The sequence below is a fragment of the Megalobrama amblycephala genome, linkage group LG7, assembly GCF_018812025.1.
Source record: "Megalobrama amblycephala isolate DHTTF-2021 linkage group LG7, ASM1881202v1, whole genome shotgun sequence".
Classification (NCBI taxonomy): Eukaryota; Metazoa; Chordata; class Actinopteri; order Cypriniformes; family Xenocyprididae; genus Megalobrama; species Megalobrama amblycephala.
In genome coordinates, this window is record NC_063050.1 from 11,057,418 (window position 1) to 11,084,901 (window position 27,484).

The 27,484-nt window shown below is 36.1% G+C and overlaps 2 protein-coding genes across 4 annotated transcripts; both read right to left on the minus strand.

The window, feature by feature from the left end:
- Window positions 1-1,483: 1,483 nt before the first annotated feature.
- On the minus strand, window positions 1,484-4,374 carry LOC125271372 (C-type lectin domain family 4 member E-like). 3 transcript variants are annotated; one of them, XM_048195446.1, is made up of 5 exons: window positions 4,068-4,372; window positions 3,425-3,730; window positions 3,221-3,354; window positions 3,049-3,152; window positions 1,484-2,800 (listed from the first exon to the last, which is right to left on the minus strand). In XM_048195446.1, exons 1-5 carry the CDS (start codon window positions 4,174-4,176, stop codon window positions 2,659-2,661), a joined length of 795 nt encoding a protein of 264 aa, XP_048051403.1. In that variant the 5' UTR covers window positions 4,177-4,372; the 3' UTR covers window positions 1,484-2,658. The 3 variants fall into 3 exon arrangements, with proteins under 3 accessions (XP_048051403.1, XP_048051404.1, XP_048051405.1); XM_048195447.1 differs by having other exon boundaries at window positions 3,221-3,342; window positions 4,068-4,371; XM_048195448.1 differs by lacking the exon at window positions 1,484-2,800 and having other exon boundaries at window positions 3,099-3,354; window positions 4,068-4,374.
- A 16,613-nt stretch (window positions 4,375-20,987) lies between these two features.
- Window positions 20,988-26,139, minus strand: LOC125271377 (CD209 antigen-like protein 2). The gene is made up of 5 exons (XM_048195452.1): window positions 25,983-26,139; window positions 22,911-23,147; window positions 22,726-22,835; window positions 22,552-22,655; window positions 20,988-21,507 (listed from the first exon to the last, which is right to left on the minus strand). Exons 1-5 carry the CDS (start codon window positions 26,089-26,091, stop codon window positions 21,375-21,377), a joined length of 693 nt encoding a protein of 230 aa, XP_048051409.1. The 5' UTR covers window positions 26,092-26,139; the 3' UTR covers window positions 20,988-21,374.
- Window positions 26,140-27,484: the final 1,345 nt, after the last annotated feature.

Consider the following 27,484-nt stretch of genomic DNA (forward strand, 5'->3'; position numbering starts at 1 on the left):
TCAGAGAAAAACACTATTGAAAACTACCTGCTCTGCTTCATACTACAGTAACGTTAATAATCACATCCATGAACATGATTTCTTCCTGAGTCCTATCCCCATTCTTTTCCACCAGCCGTTGAGGTAAAGACTACATGTCCCAAGATTCCACGCTCAAACTTGGTGTCATCAAGCTACGCTTTTGTTTTGAATAGGTCTTTAGCCACTTGCCTGGCAAGGCCAGACTGATATATATTCTACAAGATATATCAGTCTGGTCAGTCTGCCATCCGTCGCGATTCGGGCCAACTCCAAAACGTACCGACAAATCAGATTTGTTTATTTCAGTGACGCAAACAGCGTCCAATATTTAGTGACGCAATATAGTGACGCAATATAGTGACGCAAACAGCGTCACTCTAGTGCGCCGAAAGTCCCTTCAATAACGAGCAGAGCAGACCATGTCTCTTATAGCAGCTTTTTTTTAGCCTTTTTAAATAAAAACACTCCAGCGATTCGACAAGATTCGATCACAAGAATGCATTAGAAGTGTACATTTAAATATTGGATGATGTTTTGAAAGAAACAAAGACTGCTCGCGTCTCTAATGAAGCTTGTGCTCGTCCATTCTCGCTTCATTGTGTTCAAAATACATGGCGAATCTCATTCAAGCGAGCACAAAAGCATTAAAGAGCTTCTTTGGTTTGTTTGACATCTGTAAAGAGGCTCGTTGTGTCGCCCGCGCCACTGCTGATCCCAGCACGAGCAGATTAGAGAGAGAGAGACCTAGTTTCGATTTCGTCCTCAGTTTGTCAAGATTCATTACATCTTTGTTTATGCCATCTAGAATCTCAGCACTGATCGGGTGACTGTATGTTTTAAACAGTTTATTGAACAGCTTGATGGCCTGATACGATGTCACACGCACACACAATTGGCAATAACACCACGTATTCTCAAATTCTTACTGCAACAACGACACAAGTCATTAACGTCGCTTTCTCTAGCGCTAGCCATGTTAAACTACTCTCCGTGCTTGCCAAAAAACTATTGTGCTTGCCCAGGGCCGTTTGTTTACTTTTCGCTGTTGACTCTCGTCGCTTTGCTAACGTCATATCCGCCCTTCTCTGATTGGTTTACTCCGCTTCCTGTTTGCTCGGATTTGCTCCGCCTTAGAAATCGAATTGATTCAGTGGTCGATCCGCTGGTACAGTGGTGAGGCTGGATTTTCCAGGCTATTTAGCCACCTCTAGCAAACAGAAAATATTAGATAGTGCACCTTTAAAGGATTAGTTCACTTTAAAATTGAAATTAGCCCAAGCTTTACTCACCCTCAAGCCATCCTAGGTGTATATGACTTTCTTGTTTCTGATGAACTCAATCACAGTTAATAAATATCCTGATGCATCCGAGCTTTATAATGGCAATGAATGGGGCAACAAGTATGAAGCTCAATAAAGCTCATCCATCCATCCATCATAAACATACTCCACATGGCTCCGGGGAGTTAATAAAGGCCTTCTGAACTGAAGCGATGCATTTGTGAAAAAAAAAAAAAAATCCATATATTAACAAGTTATGAAGTAAAATATCTAGCTTCCGCCAGATCGCCTTCAAGCGTAACTGATGTCGTGTCAATTACACTTTTTTTTCATAAGTTGAATAGGGAAGGCGTAGGACGTTGCATAATCGCTTTGAACTGCGAGAGGCGTTGCAATTTCTTCCTAAGTTGAATAACGTGTTAAATCAGTGTAATTGTGTTGATGGTCTGATTGAACTCTTCAGCTGTGTTCTTGTAACTCTTGTAATATTAGTGCAACGATCTGAAAGATGTTTTGAGGTAAAATAATGTGTAGCTTTTATCTATTAATGTTCAATTATGGAATTACATTAGTGTCAAAAGTAATGTTTAAAATTAAAACATAAAAATATCAGTTAATTGGTAGAAAGTCACTTGAGCTTCACTTTTGACCTGATGTTTCTGTTCCTCTCTGATCACTTCAGTCTGATAAACCTGCTCTCTGCTGCGCCCTGCTGGACAGGAGGAACTCTCTCCATATATAGTGCAATAAAATCCATTATGAAATAATAACAAAATATAACAAAAATGTAATAAATATAATTAAATAAATGTTTTTTAAATGCCATTTTATTCAAAGAGAAGGCAAATCGACACAAAAGAAGTTTCACAGACACTAAATATCAGAATAATAGGAGTGAATTATTCCAACAAACGAGATGCATGAAAACAGATCACTGTAAATTGTAATGTAGAGATGCATTTTCTGTAAAGCTGCTTTGAAAAAAAATGTATATTGTGAAAAACGCTATACAAATACTTTTTGAATATTGACATAGAGCATGACGGAGCAACACACGAATACATCAGAGGTTTGGTGTCCCAGATCATTTTCACTTTGTGAGAAACTGGATGTTGCGAGTTTATTATAGCAATAAAAATAATGACAATTTTACATTTCCTTTCATCTGAAAATCGCCTTGTGATTTTGTATATTACAGAAAATTATAAAATAAAATTGATATTGTGAAAGCAGTTTATATAAAATGAATGTAGCAGACTGTTTTAAAGGCAGGCACCTCTATCAGAAATTCAGAATTTACAATAAGAATGATTCCATAAAATAAAAGAAGTAAAACCACAACAAGACGGGATGAACCCTATTTCTCACAAATGCCTTTTCTCTTCTCAGAGCATGAGAGATCATTCCAGTTCTTCAGGTTAGAAGATGAACAAGAAGAGATCATTTCAACACAGTCCTCCTTTCCATGTTCATCATTCGGCTCACCTTCCATCCAAAACCTAAATAATTCTATTTTTTAATTATTCACAACCCCAAATTTTCTCATTCAGGAATACAAAATAAGTAGATGTTTTTTATTTTACTTATAAGTATAATTTATTGTGGTTGTTGTCATGATTGTGTTTGTAGAAAATATGTTTCCAGCTGTTTTCTTGTTGGGTTATGATCGTCTCATTTTTATAATGAGAGTACAAAAGAACAACTAACTAAATCCATAGTGATTTTCTGGGAGTGTTTTGTCACTTACCCTCGTCTCAGTGGTGAATTATCCACCCATTTCATGTTGCCCTCCTTCTGAATGTCAGTCAAACCAATCCATACTCTGTCCTTGACTAATGAAGATATGTATCTCTGTGTGAATAAAAACAGGAATAAGTGTGATTCCTCTCATTCATGAACAGACTCTCACACAAACTCACCTGCTTCTGTACAGTGTCGATAATGACCAGATCAGCTCCTCGATCCCTGCAGTACTGCCTGCTGTCAGCCCAGTTCATCACCTTATTGGAGATTAACAAGCCATCTAATCTGCACAGACATCCTAACAGAAACACTTTTTTTTTTTTTAAAGCTGTGTACATGAAAGATAAATAAAACCATGAAAACAAAAAATGGATACTAACCTTCTTTAAAAGCTTTTGTCTCCAGTGTATTACTCAAAGACGTGACTCTGGTCTCCAGCTCCAGTTTCTTCTGACTCAAAGAGTTGAAGCTGTTCTTCAGTTGGTCTTTTTCAGTCTTTAGTTCAGTGTAATTGTGCTGTAATCTGTTGATGGTCTGATTGAACTCTTCAACTGTGTTCTTGTAACTCTTGAACAGAGATTCTCTCTCTGCTCTGTTGGAGATGTGCTGCAGTATGATGAAGACCAGCAGAAGAACACAAATGATCCCGAGACACACTGTCATCAACACCAAACACCTGCTTCCTCCTGACAAACAGAGAGAAAACACACAAATATCAGTGAATACCCTTCATATTATAAGAAATTAAGTATCAAATCAACCTTTTTTCAGTAATCTACCTTTGTCTTGTTGTGCTTTCATATTCCTTTACAAGACAAACATCACAGTACAGTAAAATATCTAAAGATGAACATACTGAAAAGGTAAATGAAATGAAAAAATTAAATATACAAGCAGAAACACTGACATATTGTTCTTAGATTTTTTTTTTTACTTGTACGTGACACTTCCTCAAACATTAGTGACACCAATAACAATACCATCTGCGACACCATTTCTACTTTAAAGTAATTTTTTGCTTACTGCACTTTTGATCTTTTCCTTCATCCTTGCTGTGATTCAGTGTTTGAGGTCCAGTTGTGTCCACAATATCTCTGCGTTCAACATTTTGATAAATGTCATCAGAATCCATTATTAGTTGTGTCTGACAGTATGTCTTCACAATATGAGGTGTGGTCCTCAGAATGATGAGTAGTGTTTTTACATTAGTGTTAAACCTTCACAGGAAGTGGTTTCATTTCACAATGACCTTAAACAAGAATAAAGACTTGCAGACCAACTCAAAAACTCTTTGCAGACTCATATGACTATCCACGTAGAAGGCAACGTTCTTGTGACCTTGCGCAATGTTCCCTAAAAGTTCTCTAAAAGTGACGAAGATTCCGAACATTTACAGAACATTAGTGACATTCCTAAAACGTCCTCTTTTGGTACTGAAAGGGCTGCAGTTCAAGGTTCCTTATATGATTTTAGGGGGACGTTCCATTTTGGTTATTTTATGGTCAAAAAAGAACGTTACAAAGAGGACATTTGGGAGGTTAACAGAACGTTCCCACACGGTCCTCTGTTGGTCATTTAATAACGCTCCCAATATGAGTTTATTTTGGTTATTTTATGGTTGCACGAGAATGTTACAAAGAGGACATTTGGGAAGTTAACAGAACATCCCATAGTAATAGCCCCCTAAACATTCCCATAACATCCTGAATGTTCCCTGAAGGTCCACCAAATAACGTCCCCCAACCCTTAAAAGAACTCCACATCGTGACCGTCTCTGAACGTTCTGGGAACAGTACTAGGTGACAGGTTAACCCGCTAGAAATTTTCCCAGAACATTCTCTGAGAATGGATATGTTTGTGTATTGAACATTCAAGCACATGTTATCAGCTTCAAAATCCAACAAGAGGAATCTTTGACCACTCAAATGGATTTGAACACCTTTAAACAGGCCAAACTTTGTATTGATGATGCAGGAAACAGCAGCAAGTGCCCTGAATCTGATGTTTCGAGACATATCCAGCAGCATCAGCAGTTTCAGAACCGGAAGTGAGAGACGGGGCTTAGACAGTCATAGTTGCGCTACCCATACACATAATTTTCTTTTGATAAATATAAGCTGTTTTCACATGGATTTTGATCGAATTCATGACTACAATATTTAACAACAATATTTTTAAACAAAGTCCCTTTTCTGTTCATATAATATGCATGAGATATCATGATGTACAGTGAGCAAAATTTTCAAAATATTGATCATGCTTAATTTCAATGAATGGATAAAACACAGTAGTTTATACTTCAAGGATATAGGCTACAACTATACACAGTTTTTATTTAAAAAAGAAAATGTGTAATATGTAAGTGTTTCCCATGACCAGCAGAAGAACATAAATGAGCCAGAGAAACATTGTCATCAACATCAAACATCTACTTCCTCGTGACAGAGAGAAAAGACACGAATACCCTTCATATTAAGTTTCATTTGTCTCCATGTAAACTACAAAACACAAATTTGTGACAATGCTGACGTCATGCACATGTGTATTACGTGTTCAGTCTGCAGGCTCATAATGTTTCTTTACAAAGTGACATCGCCAACTACTGGCCTGGCAGCAGAAAACAGCTTTTTATTTGTTTTCACAGATCCATGTGAACGGGGATCATTTTGACAACATTGTTTGATGTATGCGAAAAACGCAAAGGAAAAACTTTTCCATTTTTAGTAAATTGTTGTTGTGTAAACATACCCTAAAATGTTTTAAAGGTGCCCTAGAACTAGTTTTAACAAGATGTAATATAAGTCTAAGGTGTCCCCTGAATGTGTCTGTGAAGTTTCAGCTCAAAATACCCCATAGATTTTTTTAAAATTAATTTTAACTGCCTATTTTCAGCCATAATTACATATGCACCGATTTAGCGCGCGGCCCCTTTAATTCTGGCGCTCCCTGCCCCCCACGAGCTCTCGACTGCCTTAAACAGCATTTAAACAAAGTTCACACAGCTAATATAACCCTCAAAATGGATCTTTACAAGATGTTCATCATGCATGCTGCATGCATTGCTTCGATTCCAGTGAGTATAGTATTTATTTGGATGTTTACATTTGATTCTGAATGAGTTTGAGGCTAACGGCTAATGCTACACTATTGGAGAGATTTATAAAGAATGAAGTTGTGTTTATGAATTATACAGACTGCAAGTGTTTAAAAAATGAAAATAACGACGGCTCTTGTCTCCGTGAATACAGTAATAAATGATGGTAACTTTAAGGTCCGTGTACGTTTTGATAGTTTGTTTTCCAATTTGAAATGAAATATGCAGAAACGAGAAAACGGTCGTTTCCCGTTTTTTCGTTCATTAAAAAAAAAAAACGGAAAAACAAGATTTTGACTCGATTTTCGTTTTTTTCGGGTCACGGATAGAAAACGGAAACACAACTTCAAAACTCGTTTTCCACATGTGGGCGATCATTACACGCCCCTTTCAGCTGTTTGGTCAATCAAATCTGAGCCAGTGACGTCATCTTCAGTTCGTTCAACAAAATAATAGTCCTCTGCTGCTATATCAGTAGATGTCATAAATCGGCTTTCTTCTGTGCAACCTAACACGTATTTCACAGAAATATGTTTGCACAGATAAAAAAAAAGTTTTAAAAAAACCTACAGTAAATTTAATTAAGTCTGTTTTTAAGCTGTCATTGTTTTTAAAATGTAAAATGTAAATGCCTCTACATCTGTTGTTACCAAGCGCATGACATCCTTTGGGATACTACCACCGATCAATAGGCTATACATAATGATAGACTATTCTCTATTATAGATCAGTGGCTACTGCACTCTTTTTTTTCTTTCTTATTTTAATGTTTTGTTTACATTTTATACATTTAAATTCAATCATTTAGCAGACGCATTCCTTGCAGTAGACTATGCAGTCATATTAGAAAATAGGCTATCCACTAGGTGGCAACACCTAATAACGGTATCACCATCGGGGGGCTTTTTAGTTTTCCTTACTTATAAATGGCCATGCTGATTTTATCTCTTAAATTAAACACTTTTATGAACACAGTGAACATTATTATATGTCACAGTTTACTTGCTATCCTCACTTTTTCTGTCTTTCCTTCGCTTTTGAATGAATTAGCTATAAATGGCCCCGAACATTTTACTTTCAATTTCGATTTAACGGCTATTGGCGATTCTGCGTCAATTGCTTTAGTGGACAACAGCAAAACAAAAACTCTCGTATATTGAACATAGAACTTTTATTATCTTTGTAATTATTTTATTATCTTTTATTATCTTTGTAATTATTTTATTTTGTAAATATTCGTGGCTTAAACAGCGGGAAAATTTACTGTATGCAGTTCTGTGGATGTTTTGAAAAACTTAAACTAAACGAAAATTATTGTTGCCTTGTCAATATAATTTCTGTTTTTTACCCTGACTTTCAACTGACGCGATCATCGTTTCATTACCCGACAAGATTATATTAAATTATAATTAAACGAAATTTGATAAATGTCTGTGAATCATTAAAAAAATCCCAGGGGGTTAGTTTTAGCCTACATGAACAAATAGCAGAATAAACAACAGAACATGAGGATTCATCATCATCATGCACCTGCCGCGCTTCTGTGTACGGAGAAAAAAGGATTCAATTATATAAAAGGAATAAATAGCCTATGTCTACACTCTTAAAACAGATGTGTTAAAAACAACACAACCTGTGTTATATTTTAACACATCTGTGTGTCTAGTTAAGGACAACACATTTTGTGTTAATTTTAACTCAACCAGTGTGTTATTTTTTCTTAATACAGGCATAAAATATTTAACACACTAATGTGTGTGTGAGAGAGAGAGAAACAACACTGTGTCCAACACAACATGTGTTAAACTATCATCCAATCACATTGCTGCTACGTCACTCCACAAGCCGTTAAGCAAGTTTGTGCCTCTTTCTTCATTGGCGGATGACTTAACACACAGGTGTTAAAAACAACACAACCTGTGTTATATCTTAACACATCCGTGTGTCTAGTTAAGGACAACACATTTTGTGTTACTTTTTTTAACTCAACCAGTGTGTTATTCTTCTTAACACAGGCAATGTGTTAAAATATTTAACACACTAATGTGTCATAAATCACACAATGTGTGTCATAGATGTGCTATTTTTGACCAGTTAAAATGAATGCAATACACACTCTTAAAACTGACTCAAAATGTGTTAAATTCTTACACATCATTGTGTGAGTTTAGGGACAACACTTGTGTGTTAATTCTGACACATTCACTGAGTCAATGATTTTAACACAGTAAATGTGTCAGGAAGGTGATCTGCTGATAACAAGCAGAATCAAAGGAAAAAATCACATTTTTAAGCCACCATTGTGGAGATGAGTGTTTGCTTTAGTTGGGCTCTTGAACCTTGACTTTTTAATTATTAGATTTTGTTTGGGCTGTTGTAACAGCTAGTCAAGCAAAGAGAAAAGATGATCAGGTGGTGGTTATGTTTTCACATAATCATTATTTGACCTGAACTCATTTAGAGCCCAATCTCTGAGTTAGATTTACATTATTGATTACAGCAGCACTGTGATTCTACAGCAGAAGATCAGCTTTATCAATATAATCTGAAGGATTTCTCAAAAGTTGTTCTGATTTAAAAAAAAGAAAAAAAAGAAAAGCTCTTTCATTTAGAGACACAGACATCAAGAATCAGTCTGTGAATCTCAACAGTGGTGAGAATAATAAAGCATGTTGCAGTGCATTCTGGGAGCCACCAATCAAAATTCAACCATGGCTCCCATCATGCATTGCTGCATGAATAAATTATGAGCTTAATTGTCTTAGTAATTTCCTTTATTCTCACTATTTTTTTTTTCTTTCTCTGTTTTATGTGACTTTTTAGGAGCTTCTTTTCTAATGTTTCTAAAATCAGAATATGTTGCTTGTCACTGTTGAGATTCACAGGCTGATTCTTGATGTCTGTGTGTGCCTAAAAGCAAGGTTTTTTTTTTTTTGATCAGAACAATTTTTTAAGAAATACCTTTGAATTATGTAGAAAAAGCTGATCTTCTGCTATAATCAATAATGTAAATCTAGCTCAGAGATTGGGCTCTAAATGAGTTCAAGACAAATAATGATTATGTGAAAACATAACAAACACAACCTGATCATCTTTTCTCTTTGCTTGTCTGGCTGTTATAACTCAGCTACAACAGCCCAAGCAAAATCTAATATTAAAAAGTCAAGGGTCAAGGGTTAACTTAAAATTGTGATTTCCTCCTTTGATTCTGCTTGTTAACAGCAGATCACCTTCCTGACACATTTAATGTGTTAAAATCATAACACAATGAATGTGTCAAAATGAACACAAGTCATCCACTGATGAAGAAAGAGGCACAAACTTGCTTAACGGCTTGTGGAGTGACGTAGCAGCAATGTGATTGGATGAGAGTTAACACATGTTGTGTTGGACACAGTGTTGTTTCTCTCTCTCTCTCTCTCTCTGCACATGATCAATTTAAATTGACACAAAAATGTGTTAAAATAGTCATAACACAAAAAATGTGTTATTAATTAACACATCCTTTTTGAGAGTGTATGCGCGAAATTTATTTCACTTAAGTAATTAACATATTACCAAAATGAAAGGGGGAAAAATGCGACAATATGCGTGTCGGTTCATTTTTGAGAAGTTCACAGAAAGGAAACCGAGACGGCAGAAAATGTCTTTGTTTATTTTACGAGCAATGTTTTTATTGTGAGTGTACAAAAATAATAGGCCTATTTAACCCTTCACAGATTCGAATGGTGTTACATATATTTGACCATAAATGTCTGAGTATTTTAAGTTTCCGCTTTTATAAGAAAATTCAAGTGAACGCGTCGGCGCCTCACGCGCACAACATCAGTTTGAGTAACTTGACATCACAGCCTGTTAACTGTCAAAATAACATAGCCTACATTCAACCAAATATATAAAAAGTTATACTGCTCATTTTAAGTAGTCTGTGTATAGGCTACAATAAAAGCGTTCAAATAATAAATATAGTTTAGCCTCCAAATCGTGAATATTGAAACATTTGGATTTGTGTCAAATTAGACAGGTAGTTATAATGCCGGTTTCTGTTTCAGTTCAGCTTTAAATTAATTTGTTTTGGCTTAACATTTATATATTATTTTTGTCATAACTAAAATAGCTATGTAGCTGTAATTTTGATCTTTAATGTTTGATCTTTACATATTCCCTCAATCTTTTAACCAAAGGGTTATTAACATTAGCCTATATTCAGCAGGCAATGTTAGGCTATATAAAATAAATAAAGAGAGATGAGCTATTGTTCGTTTTTCAAAATTGCTTACACTACTTATTTATTGTGATTTATTCTATTTATTCAAAATAGAATAAAATAAAAACTAGTTTTTTGTTGTTGTTTTTTTAAATCTGTGCTTTTCATCCGCTCCTCTGTGTGTGTAGCGCAGTTTCACCATGCATATTAAACTACAAACAGCATTACAACAGTCTGTGTGCTGATTAACATTTCTGAAATAAATATTTCTGTGAAATACGCGTTAGGTTGCACAGAAGAAAGCCGATTTATGACATCTACTGATATAGCAGGAGAGGACTGTTATTTTGTTGAACGAACTGAAGATGACGTCACTGGCTCAGATTTGATTGACCAATTGGCTGAAAGGGGCATGTAATGACCACCCACATGTGGAAAATGAGTTTTGAAGTCCTGTTTCCGTTTTCTATCCGTGACCCGAAAAAACGAAAATCGAGTCAAAATCTCGTTTTTCTGTTTTTTTTTTAACAAACGAAAAAATGGGAAACGACCGTTTTCTCGTTTCTGTGTATTTCATTTCAAATTGGAAAACAAACTATCAAAACGTACACGGACCCTTTAACCACATTTAACAGTACATTAGCAACATGCTAACGAAACCTTTAGAAAGACAATTTACAAATATCACTAAAAATATCATGTTATCATAGATCATGTCAGTTATTATTGCTCCATCTGCCATTTTTCGCTATTGCCTTGCTTACTTAACTAATCTGATGATTCAGCTGTGCACAGATCCAGACGTTCATGGCTGCCCTTGTCTAATGCCTTGAACATGGGCTGGCATATGCAAATATTGGGGGCGTGCATATTAATGATCCCGACTGTTACGTAACAGTCGGTGTTATGTTGAGATTCACCTGTTCTTCTGAGGTCTTTTAAACAAATGAGATTTATATAAGAAGGAGGAAACAATGGTGTTTCAGACTCACTGTATGTCATTTCCAGGTACTGAACTCTTGTTATTGAACTATGCCGAGGTAAATTCAATTTTTCATTCAATGGCACCTTTAAGCTCTGCCACTCTTGACCACTTCTAGAAGTAGTTGAAAACACATTTGACTGGACTACTTTCGTACATTCTTTAAACAGATGTGTTAAAAACAACACAACCTGGACCTGTACCATGATGGTAGTTGAACAAACTCAGGCTTATAGGATTAGTTTCGAGTTGACAAAACCAAACCACTCCAATCCGGCTTTGTTGGTACCATGATGCTGATCATCAACTATCTTTGTCAACTCAGGCTTTGATCCTGAGTCCATCGAGCGTGTGCACACCAATGAGTGACATCAGTGGTGAACAGCCAATCACATGCCTTGCAAAAGAGAGAAACTATGATTCACTTCTCGCGAGAGAGCCAGCGTGATTCGAAACTCTTTTGCTGAAGGTTAAGAGATTGAAGAAAATTTAAAAGTATTTAAACTCAGACAAAAATACTTGTCCATGAAAGATGATACCTAAAACCCAGGACTGGCGCAAACTAATATTAAAGGATTAGTTCACTTTTAAATAAACTTTTGCTGATAATTTACTCACCCCCATGTCATCCAAGATGTCCATGTCTTTCTTTCTTCAGTCGAAAAGAAATTAAGGTTTTTGATGTAAACATTCTAGGATTTTTCTCCATATCATTCATTTCAATGGGCACCAAACGGTTGAAGGTCCAAATGGCAGCTTCAGTGCAGCTTCAAAGGGCTTTAAACGACACCAGACGACACCAGACGATACCAGACGATGAATAAGGGTCTTATCTAGCGAAACGATCGGTCATTTAAAAAAAAAATTTTAAAAGTTTACGTTTTATAAGCACAAATGCTGGCTTTGCTCTTTTCTCCGATGCGATTACGTGACGTCACGTAATACGCAATTACGTTGAAAAGGTCACGGTTGACGTAGGCGTAGCAACCACAGTTTCATTCGCTCAGGATTGTGTATAGGAAATCTATGAAAAGTCACAAATTTCTGTCCTGACAAAAATTTTCTTTTAGGCTTTCTAATATTAAAACACCCTGGATACGCACACCTTTCAAGCGTGGGTTTAAAATATTCTAACTGACCGCCAGAGTGAGTTTTTTTTAAGGCGACCCTTATTTTAGAACGTTTGCTCTTATTGTTTCCATGGTGACGCGTGCGCGTCATGAGCGCTGAACGTAGCCACAATAACACTGTATGAGAGATGGATCACTATTATTTTGTTTTTCCTTTTTTATTTAAAATATTCGCAAACTTGCTTACGTCTTCAACTATATGATATTCCGATTCTCAAATATGTGTGAGTGAGTGTGTTTTGTCGTTTAAAAACCTTTATAAATGATCTTTATCTTGATCTATAATGCGAGATGGGCGCCGCCATCTTAGTTTGCACTGCAGTTCACAGAGTTCTGTCAGTCTGATTTACAGCAGGTGAATACTAGCCTGGTAATACCAGACTCTGCTACTTCACTTTGCTTCGTAGACAGAGTCTGGAATGGCATAATAGAGAAGTGTTTTCTCTCTCGCTAGGGGACGCTTGTCTGAAGTTTAAAATCATTGGTTACCCGTAAGCCAATCAGATACGTTTAGTTATGACGTATGTTATCCGCCTGTACAGCCGCATCGAAGCACAGACATCATGCATCGAACTCAAATCTATGATTGAACTTCCACTGTAAACCTGTTGTAAACACATGATGATGTGAGCGAAATACCGGAGTGAACATGGCTGTAAACGACTTTTGCAGATTATGCAAAGTTAATGCATCCCGAAGTTTGCATCCCGTGTCTCGTTTCCCATTTCCGCGGTCGTTTCGGTTTTCGATTTCTCTAACCTACAATGTAAAACTCAGCGCTTAGCATCTACGTCACGGCTCTCAGCCCGCCCTCTGTTCGTTGATTGGCCCGGCTGTTTCCAGACCGGTGGCAAACACAAAGCTCTGACGCTGTATCAGACTGAGTACAGAAGCGAAATGAAATTGAGCGGAAGTAGGAAGTCTGACGTAGTCAGGCTAGGTGAATACATCAGTTTCTCCTGAAATATATGCAAGTAAGTGGCTGGTGAACTAGAAGAATAAGAGAGTAAACTTTATAGTTACTTAGACCCATTATGTGTGTCTGATATGAATAAATGTCGGCAAATTATATTTGAATTCACTGTTTATTGATGCTTCCACTGACGTCTGACATCAGTGTGTATTTTATAAACTCCAAATGTATTGTTTAATGGTGCTTATGCGTATTTAAATGTCTGAAACCTTAAAAGAAACATTATGTGGCTGAAAACACTGCATAGCTGTGATGACAAGAGAGCGCGAAAGCACAGTTTAGCTGCGTTCCATTCGACAGGGTCCCTACGCAGTGTTCACTGCTCCTTACTCCCTGAGCACGGTATATCCGTTGAAGTGGACTTCGCTGACAATAATCACTCATTTGGAACACACTACAAACGTCATCAAAAAAGCCAACGACGGTGTCGCGCAGATTATGATATAACAAATAAATAGATATTATAATTTACTTTCAAATTTAAAATGGACTTAACATATTTTAAGCTTTAGCCTCTCATGCCATATGAAAATAAATTCTCATTTTGGTTAACTGTATAAATGTATTCTTAATCCACCGTCTGGGTCTCATCTTGTGCACTTTCTTTTCGACGCGCAGCACATAGCAAACACTTCTGAGGTAAATAAAGTAAAATAAAAAATGACAGAGCCTCAGCTGCTTTTCAACACTTTTACTTTGTCATGCCTATTCATACAATAAAATATGCAAATACACTCATCGCCATAACCATTCATACTTTCGTTCGTATAATAATAACAAAATGTATGAATACTCAAAATTCAAATGTAAATTCCTCCATTGGAGAGCCGTTAAAAAACTCAACGGCTCTGCTCCATCGTAGTTCTGAATGGTGAAGCGGTGCGGAATGACAGTTGGGTGATTTTACCTCTCTGCTTCCTGTGATGTGTGATGTATGCAATTGTGTTATTACTTCTTACCTGTTGAGGGCGCTCTCCATCTGTAAATGTGTGGGTGGTGACAACCTGTGGGAAACAGAACAAGACAAGAGTAAAAAGAGATTGTCACGTGTCTCTGTGACTTATTAAAATATACGCACTACAAATATTACAATATCACATGATGTATCGATGTTCCCTTATTCCCTATGCCTTTCGCAGTGCCCTTCGAACTGAACATGTTCGCTCCCTTCAGAATGGAATCTCACTTAAGATGGCGAAATACCCTGTGAAGTCCACTTCGCAGTCCACTTGCGGTCGAATGGAACGCACCTTTTGAATCTAGCAGTTCTGTGATGTCGCTGAACATTCTAAATCCCATATGTGGAACCGTACGCCCAGGGGCACAGAAATAAACATCCCATATGTGGGAACGTACCGCTCAAAGGGTTAAACAATAAACTGACACAAAGACATTTGAATATGTGTATACGATCCTCCTTCCGCACATTTGTAATGTAAACGTTAGCTGTGTCTGAAACCGCTCCCTATCCACTATATAGTCCATATCGGGTATCGGCCATTTTGTAGTGGTGTCCGAATTCTGAGTGAACGATTTCATTCCCTACATTCGTTCACTACTTTATACCCACAATTCTCTCTGATTTCGAGTGTACATTCGATGTACACTTGCTGAAGAACTATTTTCCAAACTCCAATTTATTTAACCTTTTTTTTTTTTTTTTTAAATTAATCACTACTTGAATAAAACCTACTAAAATGTATGGGGACATTATTATATAGATGAATTAAAAAAAAAAAAATTATATTTATAAAAATATTATTTTGTTAACACTGTTAACTCATTAAACTTTAAAAGATGATAATTTAGTGGATGATTTAAAAAAAAATCGTTAATCATAGGTAGCGTATTCAAATCATAACGGTCGCCTGAGGGCGCTCAAAGACCACTTAATCTGTGAGCGTGAGAATTTCTAACAACTTTATTAAAAAGGATAAATACATGAAATTAAGTACACTTGTTAATGTGTTTATTTTTGTTTGCAGTATTTTATAGTATTAAATGATTATGAACACATTAAGCATGACAAAAAAATTATACAATCGATTAAACTACAAAGCTGGCACAGAGGCATGTATGATTACAAAATGAAGTCATTATGATTGTTATTGTTATTAACATTGTTTTATAATGTAAATAACATGTAGGATAAAATAGTTTTATCGCGTGTCGAGCCGTTTCTGAGACGGATATCTCAGATGCACAGTGTATACGTCAGCGTCCGAATTCACTCACTTCATTTCGTTCACTCCATACAGATATAGTGCACTCAAATGTGCACTCACCTTTTCAACGTAATTGCGTATTACGTGACGTCACGAACGTGCATCGGAGAAAAGAGCAAGGCCAGCATTTGTGCTTATAAAACATAAACTTTTTAATTTTTTTTTTAAACGACCAATCGTTTTGCTAGATAAGACCCTTATTCATCGTCTGGTATCGTCTAAAGCCCTTTGAAGCTGCACTGAAACTGCCATTTGGACCTTCAACCGTTTGGTGCCCATTGAAATGAATGATATGGAGAAAAATCCTAGAATGTTTACATCAAAAACCTAGCCTTAATTTCTTTTCGACTGAAGAAAGAAAGACATGGACATCTTGAATGACATAGGGGTGAGTAAATTATCAGCAAAAGTTTATTTAAAAGTAATACTTTAAAGCCAGCTAATCCGGCTTCATGGTACAGGAACCCTTAACAAACCTGTGTGTCTAGTTAAGGACAACACATTTTGTGTTACTTTTAACTCAACCATTGTGTTATTCTTCTAAACACAGGCAGAAAATATTTAACACACTAATGTGTGTGTGTGAGAGAGAGAGAGAGAGAGAGAGAAACAACACTGTGTCCAACACAACATGTGTTAACTATCATCCAATCACATTGCTGCTACGTCACTCCACAAGCCGTTAAGCAAGTTCACGCCTCTTTCTTCATCAGTGGATGACTTAACACACAAGTTTTAAAAACAACACAACCTGTCTTATATCCTTACACACCCGTGTGTCTTGTTAAGGATAACACATTTTGTGTTACTTTTAACTCAAACAGTGTGTTATTCTACTTACACTGTAAAATAGTTTTTGAAGCTTTTTGAAGAATATGAAAGTGTGGTTTTGGCGGAACCACTTGGAAGGTGATCATTTGTTAATATAAAGCATATACATTTACATTTTTTTATCGAAAATGAGCGATCGTTTCGCTAGATAAGACCCTTATTCCTCATCTGGTATCATTTAAAGCCCTTTGAAGCTGCACTGAAACTGTAATTTTGACCTTCAATCGTTTGGTGCCCATTCAAGTCCACTATAAGGATAATAATCCTGGAATGTTTTCATCAAAAAACCTTAATTTCTTTTCGAATGAAGAAAGAAAGACATGGACATCTTGGATGACATGGGGGTGAACTAATCCTTTAAATTCTTACACATCAGTGTGTGAGTTTAGGGACAACACTTATTGTGTTAATTTTGACACATTCATTGTGTGATGATTTTAACACAGTAAATGTGTCAGGAAGGTGATCTGATGTTAACAAGCAGAATCAAAGGAGAAAATCACAATTTAAGTCACCGTTATGGAGATCAGGGTTTGCTTTAGTTGGCCTCTTGACCCTTGACTTTTTAATATTAGATTTTGTTTTGGCTGTTGTAATTTTAATTATAACAACCAGACCAGCAAAGAGAACAGATGATCAGGGGCTGTATTCACAAAACATTTTATCTTACCACTAAGAGTTCTCCTAAATAGCAGTAAAAGTTCTTAGCTAAGAGTTTTCTCTTAAAACCTATTCACAAAGCTGCTGAGACAAACTTTTACTAAGGAATAGACTGAAGTCTTAAGCTAAGAGTAAGGGCGGGGTTGACCTCGTTGATATGGAGTAAACAAACAGTGATTGGCTGATGGGGGAGGAGTCAGCGATTTAATCATAGAAATATTGTAGAATGAGGTGTCATGTTTCCATATTAAAATAAAGGTTTTAAAATACAAATGTTGACATATTCAAATAAATGTTTTTTAATAAAAATGTTCCCACAGTCAAAATAAAATGTTGAGATATTTTTGCCATAAAGGTTTTAAAATGTGGGCTAAATGTCACTAATTAAACTAGTAATTGTCCACCTCTTGGATGTCTTCATCTCAAGAGAATGCAGAATTCAACCGACAAATTATGTTTTATAAACAAAGTTTGGGAGAAACACTTTCAAACGGTCTTTCTAATCAGCTCGAGAAGAGGAATAAATACACAGACTATATATATATATATATATATATATATATATATATATATATTTTTTTTTTTTTTTTTTTTTTTTTTTACTCTATTAAATTATTTGTAAGTGTGAACCCATGAAAACCACTGCCACAGGTAATCAGACAATATTTATTTATTTGTTAAAGATTAATTTTTGGCGTCTCATCGTAGATTCAAATCTATAAATCAAATTTTTTTTATTGCATTGCATTTTATTGCATTTATGAAGAAAAGGTTCAGCACCTAAGGCTCTGTCGCTGTTGCCTCAATGATGTTTAGTGTCTTTGGGTGGATTAGGACTGTTTGTGATTTGGTCTTAGTGACTTAGGAGTCCTCTTGACTACTCCTAACATTTCACAGATTTAGGAGCTAGTTTTAGCGCTAAAATGCTTTGTGAAATACTCTTAGAGCAAAAATGTAGGACTCCTAAAATTAGGACTGACACGCCCATTATTTTTAAGAGCTTCTCCTAAATCGGCAATTTAGGAGCTACTTTTAGCCTTAAGATATTTTGTGAATACGGCCCCAGGTGTTGTTGGTTATGTTTTCACATAATCATTATTTGACCTGAATCACTGAACTCATTTAGAGCCCAATCTCTGAGTTAGATTTACATTATTGATTACAGCAGCACTGTGATTCTACAGCAGAAGATCAGCTTTTTTTAATATAATCCAAAGGATCTCTCAAAAGGTGTTCTGATAAAAATAAAAATAAAAAAGTCTTTCTTTTAGAGACACAGACATCAAGAATCAGCCTGTAAATCCCAACAGTGGTGAGAATAATAAAGCATGTTGCAGTGCATTCTGGGAGCCACCAATCAAAATTCATCCATGGCTCCCATCATGCATTGCTGCATGAATAAATTATGAGCTGAATTGTCTTAGTAATTTCCTTTATTCTCACTATTTTATTTTGTTCTGTTTATGTGACTTTCAGTAGTTTGTTTTCTAATGTGATCTGTTTATCAGAATATGTTGCTTGTCACCGTTGTTGAGATTCACAGGCTGATTTTTGATGTCTGTGTGTGCCTAAAAGAAAGGCTTTTTTTTTTTTTATCAGAACAATTTTTGAGAAATTACTGGATTATATTGATAAAGCTGATCTTCTGCTGTAGAATCACAGTGCTGCTGTAATCAATAATGTAAATCTAACTCAGAGATTGGGCTCTAAATGAGATCAGTGATTCAGATCAAATAATGATTATGTGAAAACATAACCAACATCTGATCATCTTTTTTCTTTGCTGGTCTGGCTGTTAGAACTCAGTTACAGCAGCCAAACAATCTCCACTATTTAAAAATCAAGGGTCAAAAGTTCAACTAAAACAAACCCTCATCTCCATGATGGTAACTTAATATTGTGATTTTCTCTTTTGGTGATTCTACTTGTTAACAGACAAACCTTCCTGACACAATTACTGTGTTAAAATCATGATACAATGAATGTGTCAAAATGAACACAAGTCATCCACCGATGAAGAAAGAGGCATGAACTTGCTTAACGGCTTGTGGAGTGACGTAGCAGCAATGTGATTGGATGATAGTTTAACACATGTTGTGTTGGACACAGTGTTGTTTCTCTCTCTCTCTCTCTCTCTCTCTCTCTTTCTTTCTCTCTCTCTCTCTCTCTCTCTCTCTTTCTTTCTCTCTTTCTCTCTCTCTCTTTCTTTCTTTACACATGATCAACTTAAAATGAAACAAAATGTGTTAAAATAGTTATAACACAAAAAAGTGTATTATTATTATGAGAGTGTGGTGTAGACGCTCACGTGGTGGAATGTGTTCAAACAGCCACAAAAGACCACCTACTCTCTGCCTTCTAACCTAATGCATAAACAATATAGGAAACACACTAGCCAGCCTGGATTTAAGCATTGGCTGAAGACACAAGTTTGGTTTGATGGCAAAAAAAACATTATGTCAGCTTATTCCCCCTGCTGAAAAAAAAACAAAAAAAAAAAACAGCATGTGCTGGTTAAGGTAGGTTTTGAAGCTGGTATGCTGGTTTGAGCTGGTCCATGCTTATGCATATGCTGTTTTATTCAACAGTATTAGATCGAAAGTGGACAAAAGAGACAGATTAAAACAGCAAGTGTACACAGGAATGCGTCTCCCTCGTCTACTTGTGATCCCATAATTTAATAAAGTATTCAATAAAGTAATAATCAAATTTTTTATAATCTCTAAAACGGGTGTGCCTCATACGTCCTGAAAAGTGAAGCTGCGGGCTCTTTGATCGCCCTCTGGAGGCTGGATGCAGTACAGGTCATAAACCCCGCCCGCTCAATGCAGACGAATAAGACTTAAGTTAAAACATAAAAATGAATTATGCTTCAAATAAAATTTTCTGACTGTCGGAGCTTCGAGGGGAGATTGAAGATAAATAAATAACTATTAATTTTCAGTTTCTGTGTTATTTCACACAGACAAAATGAGCTGTTCAGCAGTAAACTGTACTAACCGACCTACAGGATCTGACGGATATCTGAGCTTTTCTCGGTAACATTAAATGTGGACTTCATAAGCTAATTAATAAACGTTATTAGTTAAGATAACACGCCTAACGTTAGCCCTGACGGAAAAAAAGCAGGTGATCATTATCTGGCAATTATAATAATTTTTATGGGTATAAAATAATAATTAGCAGGATAAAACTAATGATAGCTTACTCTAATTAATTATAGAGCACTGTCTACAGCAATCGATCTCCTGTAACGTTAGTTTAAACCTTTTATTTAAAATGGCAGGACCGTTTCTGACATTTTAGAGTTTCTAGAGACATATTATATTGAGTTCATCTACTGAATTTGCTGTTTCAAAAATATTATTGCTCTAGAAACAGAATAGCCTATTATTTTATAGGTAGAATTTTAAATTACATATAATTTATAAAGAATAGTTAAAATACATCAATGATGACGCAGCCGTCTGGGCGGAAGTTTGATACCGCGACTCCGCCTCCGGGCTCCACTGACGAGTCTTTCTGCGCATGCCCAGGTTCCAAACCTTTTTTTTGGGACGTTTTTTGCGTAACGTGTCAGCGTCCATCGGCGTCCGGCTTCAGTTCAATACAATGGAAGGAAGCGGCATCGCGTCATCCATGTTTTTTTACAGTCTATGCTCTAAAATGAATACAGTGATATCTGTGTTACACCTGTCAGCTGCCCAGTATAACCAACAGAGGGCACTCATTCTTCCACCACTGGGGCCTGGCTCTCTGTCCCTCCACCGGTTCTGCCTCCATACCACTTCCCTCCTGGATTCAAATTTGCAGCATTAAATTTGAAATAAAAACAAAATGCTATGATAATAATGTCGAATGACAATTTTATTAAAACAAGCAATTTAAAAGCAGTTTCGCAGACACTCAATATCAGAATAGTGAATCAGAGCATTTAAACATCTGTACTTTACTGTGATTTTCACCTCAACACTTCAGACTGGCTCATGATAACAGCTAGAATAAGATCATGGAGCTGCTTGTGATGGAACAAGACATGAACACATCAGAGGTCTGGTGTCTCAGATCACCCTAATTCACATCATGAGAAACAGGATGTTGTGAGATTACAAAAGCAATGAGAAAATAATGACAATTTTACATTTTCCTTTTAACAAATTCATATAACATCACATGGCAGAAATTATACATTCAAGTATATAATTATACATACAAGACTAGATACAATTTAATTCTCACAAATCCCCTTTCTCTTCTCAGAGCATGGCAGATCATTCCAGTTGTTCACAGGGTCTTTTTCAGGATCCAGTTCAATACAGTCCTCATTTCCATCGTTATTCGGCTCACCTTTGAACCAAAACCTGAATAAAATGTGTCAGTTTTTCAGGTATTCAGAGCCCCGAATGTTCAATGAAAGTTCTTGCTAAAGCACATAATTTGTTGTAAAAAAACAAAAAAACAAAAACAGCAACAAAAACAAGGCAATGAGATGATAAAAGTTTTAATCATTGTAAAACAAATTGACTGTTTTGTCTTTTAACTGACTAAAAGTAGTTATTTGACATTGATAGACTTTCATCAATCTAGTTTTGTTGGCACAGATCAGACAGATCAGATTTTGGTTTGTAAATACATTGTTGGATTTTTAAAAAATTTTTAGATACAGATTTACAGAACCAGCATATGAATCTCAACAATAGTGACACGCTTTCATGCTGCAATGCATCCTGGGAGACACCATAGAATAAAACTCATGGCTCCCAGCATGCATTGCAGCATGAAGTATGTTACCATTGTTGAGACTCATATACTGATTCTGTATGTCTGTGTATCAAAAAATAAAATCCTACAGTGTATTTAAAAAAAAGAAATTAAGAATGTCTCATCTGTGCCCACAAAATTGTTAGTTAAAATGTATTAATATGAAATTAGTCTAATTTTTTAAGATTGTTAAACTTTTTCTGATCGTTTCTGTTCATAGTTTTTTTTTTTTTTTTTGCAACAAATTATTTGATTTAGTAAACACAAAGTCAAACTGCCCAACTAACACTGAAACAATGATCACCATAATGGTGATCAAATAATTTCAATAAAATAATAACATCTAAACCTGTTAATTCTCAAAAAGAACTGTAGATGAACTGTAGACCAATGTTGGCAATAAAAACCAAAGAGTTCTTAATTAATCTTTGAAGTCTGTCTGTTATTCTGATATTTTTGTTTAAATTTTTACCAATATTAAATGATTGCATTTTAAGGAATTAATTGATTAATTCTAACTCAATTCTTATTTGTTGAATTTAATTAATAATATTTCTTGTAATCTGTTGCCACAATTTTATTTATAAATGAGGAGCTTAAGGCTATTCATCATTAAAGAGCATCCAAAGTGTTTTAGCACTTACCCTTGTTTCAGTGTTGAATTATCCACCCATTTCATTATCTTCTCGTTCTCAATGTCAGTCAAACCAATCCACATTCTACCCTTGACGAATGAAGATATGCACCTCTGCATGTGAATAAAAACAGGAATAAGTGTGATTCCTCTCATTCATGAACAGACTCTCACACAAACTCACCTGCTTCTCTTCAGTTTTGATAATGACCAGATCAGCTCCTCGATCCCTGCAGTACTGCCTGCTGTCAGTCCAGTTCATCTGCTCAGCAGATATTAAGAATCTGCCACTTCCTTTCAATAAATACAGACTATTTTATTTATTGTGTTGGAAAGTGCAAATATACATATAAATCCATTTGTACAGACCTTGTTCATATAACTTCCTTAGTTCAGTCTCTAACTTCAGTTTCTTCATTAGTTCAGTGTAATTGCCCTGTAAGCTGTTGATGGTCTGATTGAACTCTTCAACTGCGTTTTTGTAACTCTTGAACAGAGATTCTCTCTCTTCTGTGTTGGAGATCTGCTGCAGTATGATGAAGACCAGCAGAAGAACACAAATGATCCCGAGACACACTGTCATCAACACCAAACACCTACTTCCTCCTGACGAACAGAGAGAAAACATAGATAATAACTGTCACTGTCTCCCAGCCAGCACACCCATGGAGGCCCCACATGGGTTAGCCCAGATCTCTTAGGTCCACACTCTTCAGTGTGCACACTACATGCTGTTAAATGTAACACTGAATCAGTGTTGGAGTTAATGAGATAATTAGGTGATAACGAGCAGAATCACTGAAGGACAGAGGAACAACAAGAACTACGACTTCAGCCACAGCCTTAGATGAAATCAACTGAAGATAAAAGACATTAAATATCTCAAGATCTGATCAAACATCTCCACAAACAGCATTACCAGCTTCACTTATTACTAACCAGACTGACTTTATTTCTGTCACACGTCTACAGAAGCTCTTACTGAGAATTAACAGAAGTTTAGATGTTGATGATTTGTTGAAAATAATAGTTTTGTTTGATGTCACCATTATCAAGGTCAGTGTTTGCTTTAGTAAGCCAGTTTTACACTTGGCTTTTTAAGTGTTAGTTCTTCTCTGGTTGTTGTAGCTGTTTGTTGGCATTAAAGGCAAGAATTAATGTGATCAGCTGCTGTCAGCTAGCCTGACGAGGTCATACTCAATTCTAGTTCGAATATGAGTCTGATACTGCTCCATTGGGCTTTGATTATGGGGGCGTATTTCAACCAATCCAGGAAAGGCCTCAAATGGATAGACCTACAACCAATCAGAGCTACAGAGTAAGTGACGTATGTTGAGCGACGCATAGTTGTCAACAGAACTCTTCTTAGCGACCATTGGGGCCAGCTGATAAATCAAACTTTTGCCGAATCCCGTAGGAAGGACGGCAAAGACATCTTTCCCATCGACAAATGCCTTGATCGCGGTCCTCTGTTCCTCTTTTAAAATTAATGCGCTGTCGATATCTTCTATAACGGACGCGATGGCGGAATCTACACATCTCAGTTCTTCAACAACAGCCATCGTTGTTGTAAACTAATTGACCTTTCGCAAAGACCCGCCCCCCTTAGTTACTGTTGCTTTGTCCGACAAGCCGTGGCGCTGTCACGCCACACAGAGTGGAAAATACATCGCGGAGCAAAGAGGAAACTGACAACACATCGACAGACGAGACAGAGCAGGTTACTTATGATATTAAACAAAGTCCCAGCTTTCAAACTGTGTAGTTATTAAAAAAATTCAAACCATAAAAACCGTTTTGTGGCTCTTTAATGTGTTGTGACCATGATCGTGACAGATTGCTGTAGCGCCTCAGCTCAAGAGGCTCGTTAACCGATCTTCCTACTAGTCCATTTATAGCATCAAATGAACATGAGAATGAATGTTGTTTCAAACGCGGAAAGACGTCAATATGCACAAATTTTCAAGTTTAACTCCACCGATGTTAACCGATGTTAACTCCTGACTGCTTTGTCAGACAAAATGGCGGATCGGCGTTCTGATTGGTTAGATCGCTTGTCAATCAAACTCCCCAAGCGCTCTTTGATGACGTGGCTGATTACGTTTCTGGTGATAATCTGTCAATCATCGCCCTGACAATGTGATTGGTCCGAACAGTTTCTGTTCGGGCATAATTACTCCTCTACGGATCGAGTCCAGACAGAACTCCCCGACCTCAAAATGTTGTGGGCGGGGCTAAGTTCGGCTGGCATCCAGGCTAGCTGTCAGCTGTTTGATGATAATAAAATCCTCATGATCTAATGACTAGAGTTTCATATGAGCAAAATCTTAAGTTTGTGTTGGGTCTCTTCTAGAAATACAACAATAAAACAGTTTTAATCAGAAAAGCTGAATGAGTTTTAAATCACATTGTTTACTAAACACTTTAAACTCTATCAAAGATTCTCACACACAGACATCAAGAATCAGCGTATGAATCTCAACAACGGTGACATGCTTCATGCCACAATTCTGGGTGCATCTTGCAAAACTCATCCGTGGCCCCCAGAATGCATTGCGGCATTAATCATGTCACCATTGTTGAGATTCATAGGCTGATTCTTGATGTATGTTTGTGAGTAACTCTCACCATAGTTAAATGTGAAACTTGGACATCCAAGTGTGACGTCAGAGACCCGGCCCATGCTGTCCTGCAGCCCATTCTTAAGATTTTGGCCTTGTCAATCACAGTACTGATTGTCCAGATAGCAAGCGATGATCGAAATAATGTTAAATCAACATTAATGTGTCAACCTTAACCTCATTGAATCAATATCACTTTTGCACCCTCAATTAACGTTGAAAAATGTTGAAATCTCAACAAAAAAAATCAATGGAAATGGCATTGAATCAATGTTATAATGTGATGTTGGTTCATCATGCTTGCACTCTCAGAAGCAAATGCTTTTGCTTCATGATGAAAACTATATCTCCTGATCATCATTGTTTCTGGTTTTCTTTGCAACAAATGATGTGTTTTGGTAAACAGTTACAAAGACCACAAACTCACATAAAAAGCCAAAAGTCAAACTGCCCAACTAAAGGAAACTTATATATATATATATATGGTAAATAAACCTACTGTATCTGAAAAAAAGTTTATTTAATTTGTATCTCTATTGTATTTGTCATACTGTTTGTAAATATCTTTTTTATATAACAATAATTATTGTGAAATACAATTTCTCATATTACAAATAAAATGGTCATATTGCCCACCCCTTGCTCACCCCACCATGAGAAATATGATCACCTACTGTTAATACATTAAATATAAAAGCAGAAACACTGACAAAATGTTCTAAGAAAAAATATTTGAAATTGTATGTAACAGTTCTCATTTCCTCAAAACATTTAACAACATCTACGACACCATTTCTACTATAAAGTAATTTCTGCTTACTGAGCTTTTGATCTTTTCCTTCATCCCAGCTGTGATTCAGTGTTCGAGGTCCAGCTGTGGTCTTAATATCTCTGGGTTCATCATTTTCATAAAAGTCCTCTAAATCCATTATTCACTGTGTCAGACAGTGTGTTTTCAAAGATGAGGTGTGGTCCTCAGAATAAGTAGTGTTTTATTATTATTATTATTATTATTTTTAAATAGTGATAACTATAAACAGGAAGTGGTTCCATTTCCAGTCAACAATTTGAACTCACAGTGATCTCACCATGTGGTCACAATGTGAGGTCACCCCACCTAGAAATTTTATTGTTCCAGAATGTTCTGAGAACATTGTTATCTGCTTGTAATGCTAGTTTTATTTTTGTTACCAGAATGTTTTCCTAAAAGGTAAGATAACATTCTCTAAAAATATTCTAAACATGTTTAGTGATAACATTGATAGCACATTATTCCCTAATCTTATTAGGTTTTAGTGGGAAGTTTCCAAGCGACACTGGACTCCGACGTTCAGATGTCAAATTTTGGTTGAAAGTGAAAATTGGGTTGAAGTCAAGCTCCATTGCCATTAAACAACTCCAAAAACAGCATTATCAGCTTCAGTTATTACAAACAAAATACTGGCAACACTGTTGCAGTTATTTAGTGTAAACTACAGTATGTTACTGTAAAGACAACCAGTCACTAAATTAAAACTCGAGCTACCTCATTTCATTTGCAGAAACGGACTGTCTTTAATTGTCCGACTGCCATTTAAATTTATAAACTAATATTTATATAATGCAAATAATTTCAACATATTATTAGTGTAAACTTATTTCATTAGAGTTCACTATAAATATTTTAAATAAAGAGATTATGACTGAAACAACAACTACACAGTCACTATCTATTAAATAAAGCAACAAACAGCATATCGTCAACAGTTTTTGATCTTCTTATGAACTTAAGCACAGGCTCTACTCTTCAGCACAATTGTGGCCCACAAAACTCAATTTTACAGTAAACTACTGGCAACAGTAATTTACAGCAGAATCACTAAAGAGAAGAGGAACAACAAGAACAGAAAAAAGAGATGAGCAGAAACACAAGAAACTGTCTTAAAGCCATTACAGATTATTACACTTATTACTAACCAGTTTGACTTTATTTCTACAGAAGATCTTATTGAGAATTAACAGAAGTTTAGATGTTGATGTTTAATTGAAAATGTTTGGTTTGATGTCACCATTGAGGAGATCAGCGTTTGCTTTTGTTGAGCTTTTGACCCTTGACTTTTTAACATCAGTTTTTTTTTCTCCCTCTTTTTTAATCCCTTGTGTTACATTGTTAATAGAAAGAAGTTTTACCAAAGATTATAGAATAACACAAGACGTGTCACTCATATTGCTTTGAATGGGAGAAAGTGAAACGCACAATATGGCGGAATAAGTCCTGCCTTCTAAATAAGAGCCAGTCGCCGGCTGGTAAAGTCATCGCGTCACTGCAGCGGCCATTAGAAT

What these genes read in the sequence shown, in the direction of transcription:
- LOC125271372 (XM_048195446.1), bottom strand. Translation starts at nt 4,176, where the DNA reads ATGGATTCTGATGACATTTATCAAAATGTTGAACGCAGAGATATTGTG. An exon ending in AGGAAAAGATCAAAAGTGCA is followed by an intron (nt 3,731 to 4,067) that starts GTAAGCAAAAAA and finishes TCTGTTTGTCAG; the next exon opens with GAGGAAGCAGGTGTTTGGTG. An exon ending in TCGACACTGTACAGAAGCAG is followed by an intron (nt 3,153 to 3,220) that starts GTGAGTTTGTGT and finishes TTATTCACACAG; the next exon opens with AGATACATATCTTCATTAGT.
- LOC125271377 (XM_048195452.1), bottom strand. Translation starts at nt 26,091, where the DNA reads ATGGATTTAGAGGACTTTTATGAAAATGATGAACCCAGAGATATTAAG. An exon ending in TCAAAACTGAAGAGAAGCAG is followed by an intron (nt 22,656 to 22,725) that starts GTGAGTTTGTGT and finishes ATTCACATGCAG; the next exon opens with AGGTGCATATCTTCATTCGT. An exon ending in AATTCAACACTGAAACAAGG is followed by an intron (nt 21,508 to 22,551) that starts GTAAGTGCTAAA and finishes CATTTTATTCAG; the next exon opens with GTTTTGGTTCAAAGGTGAGC.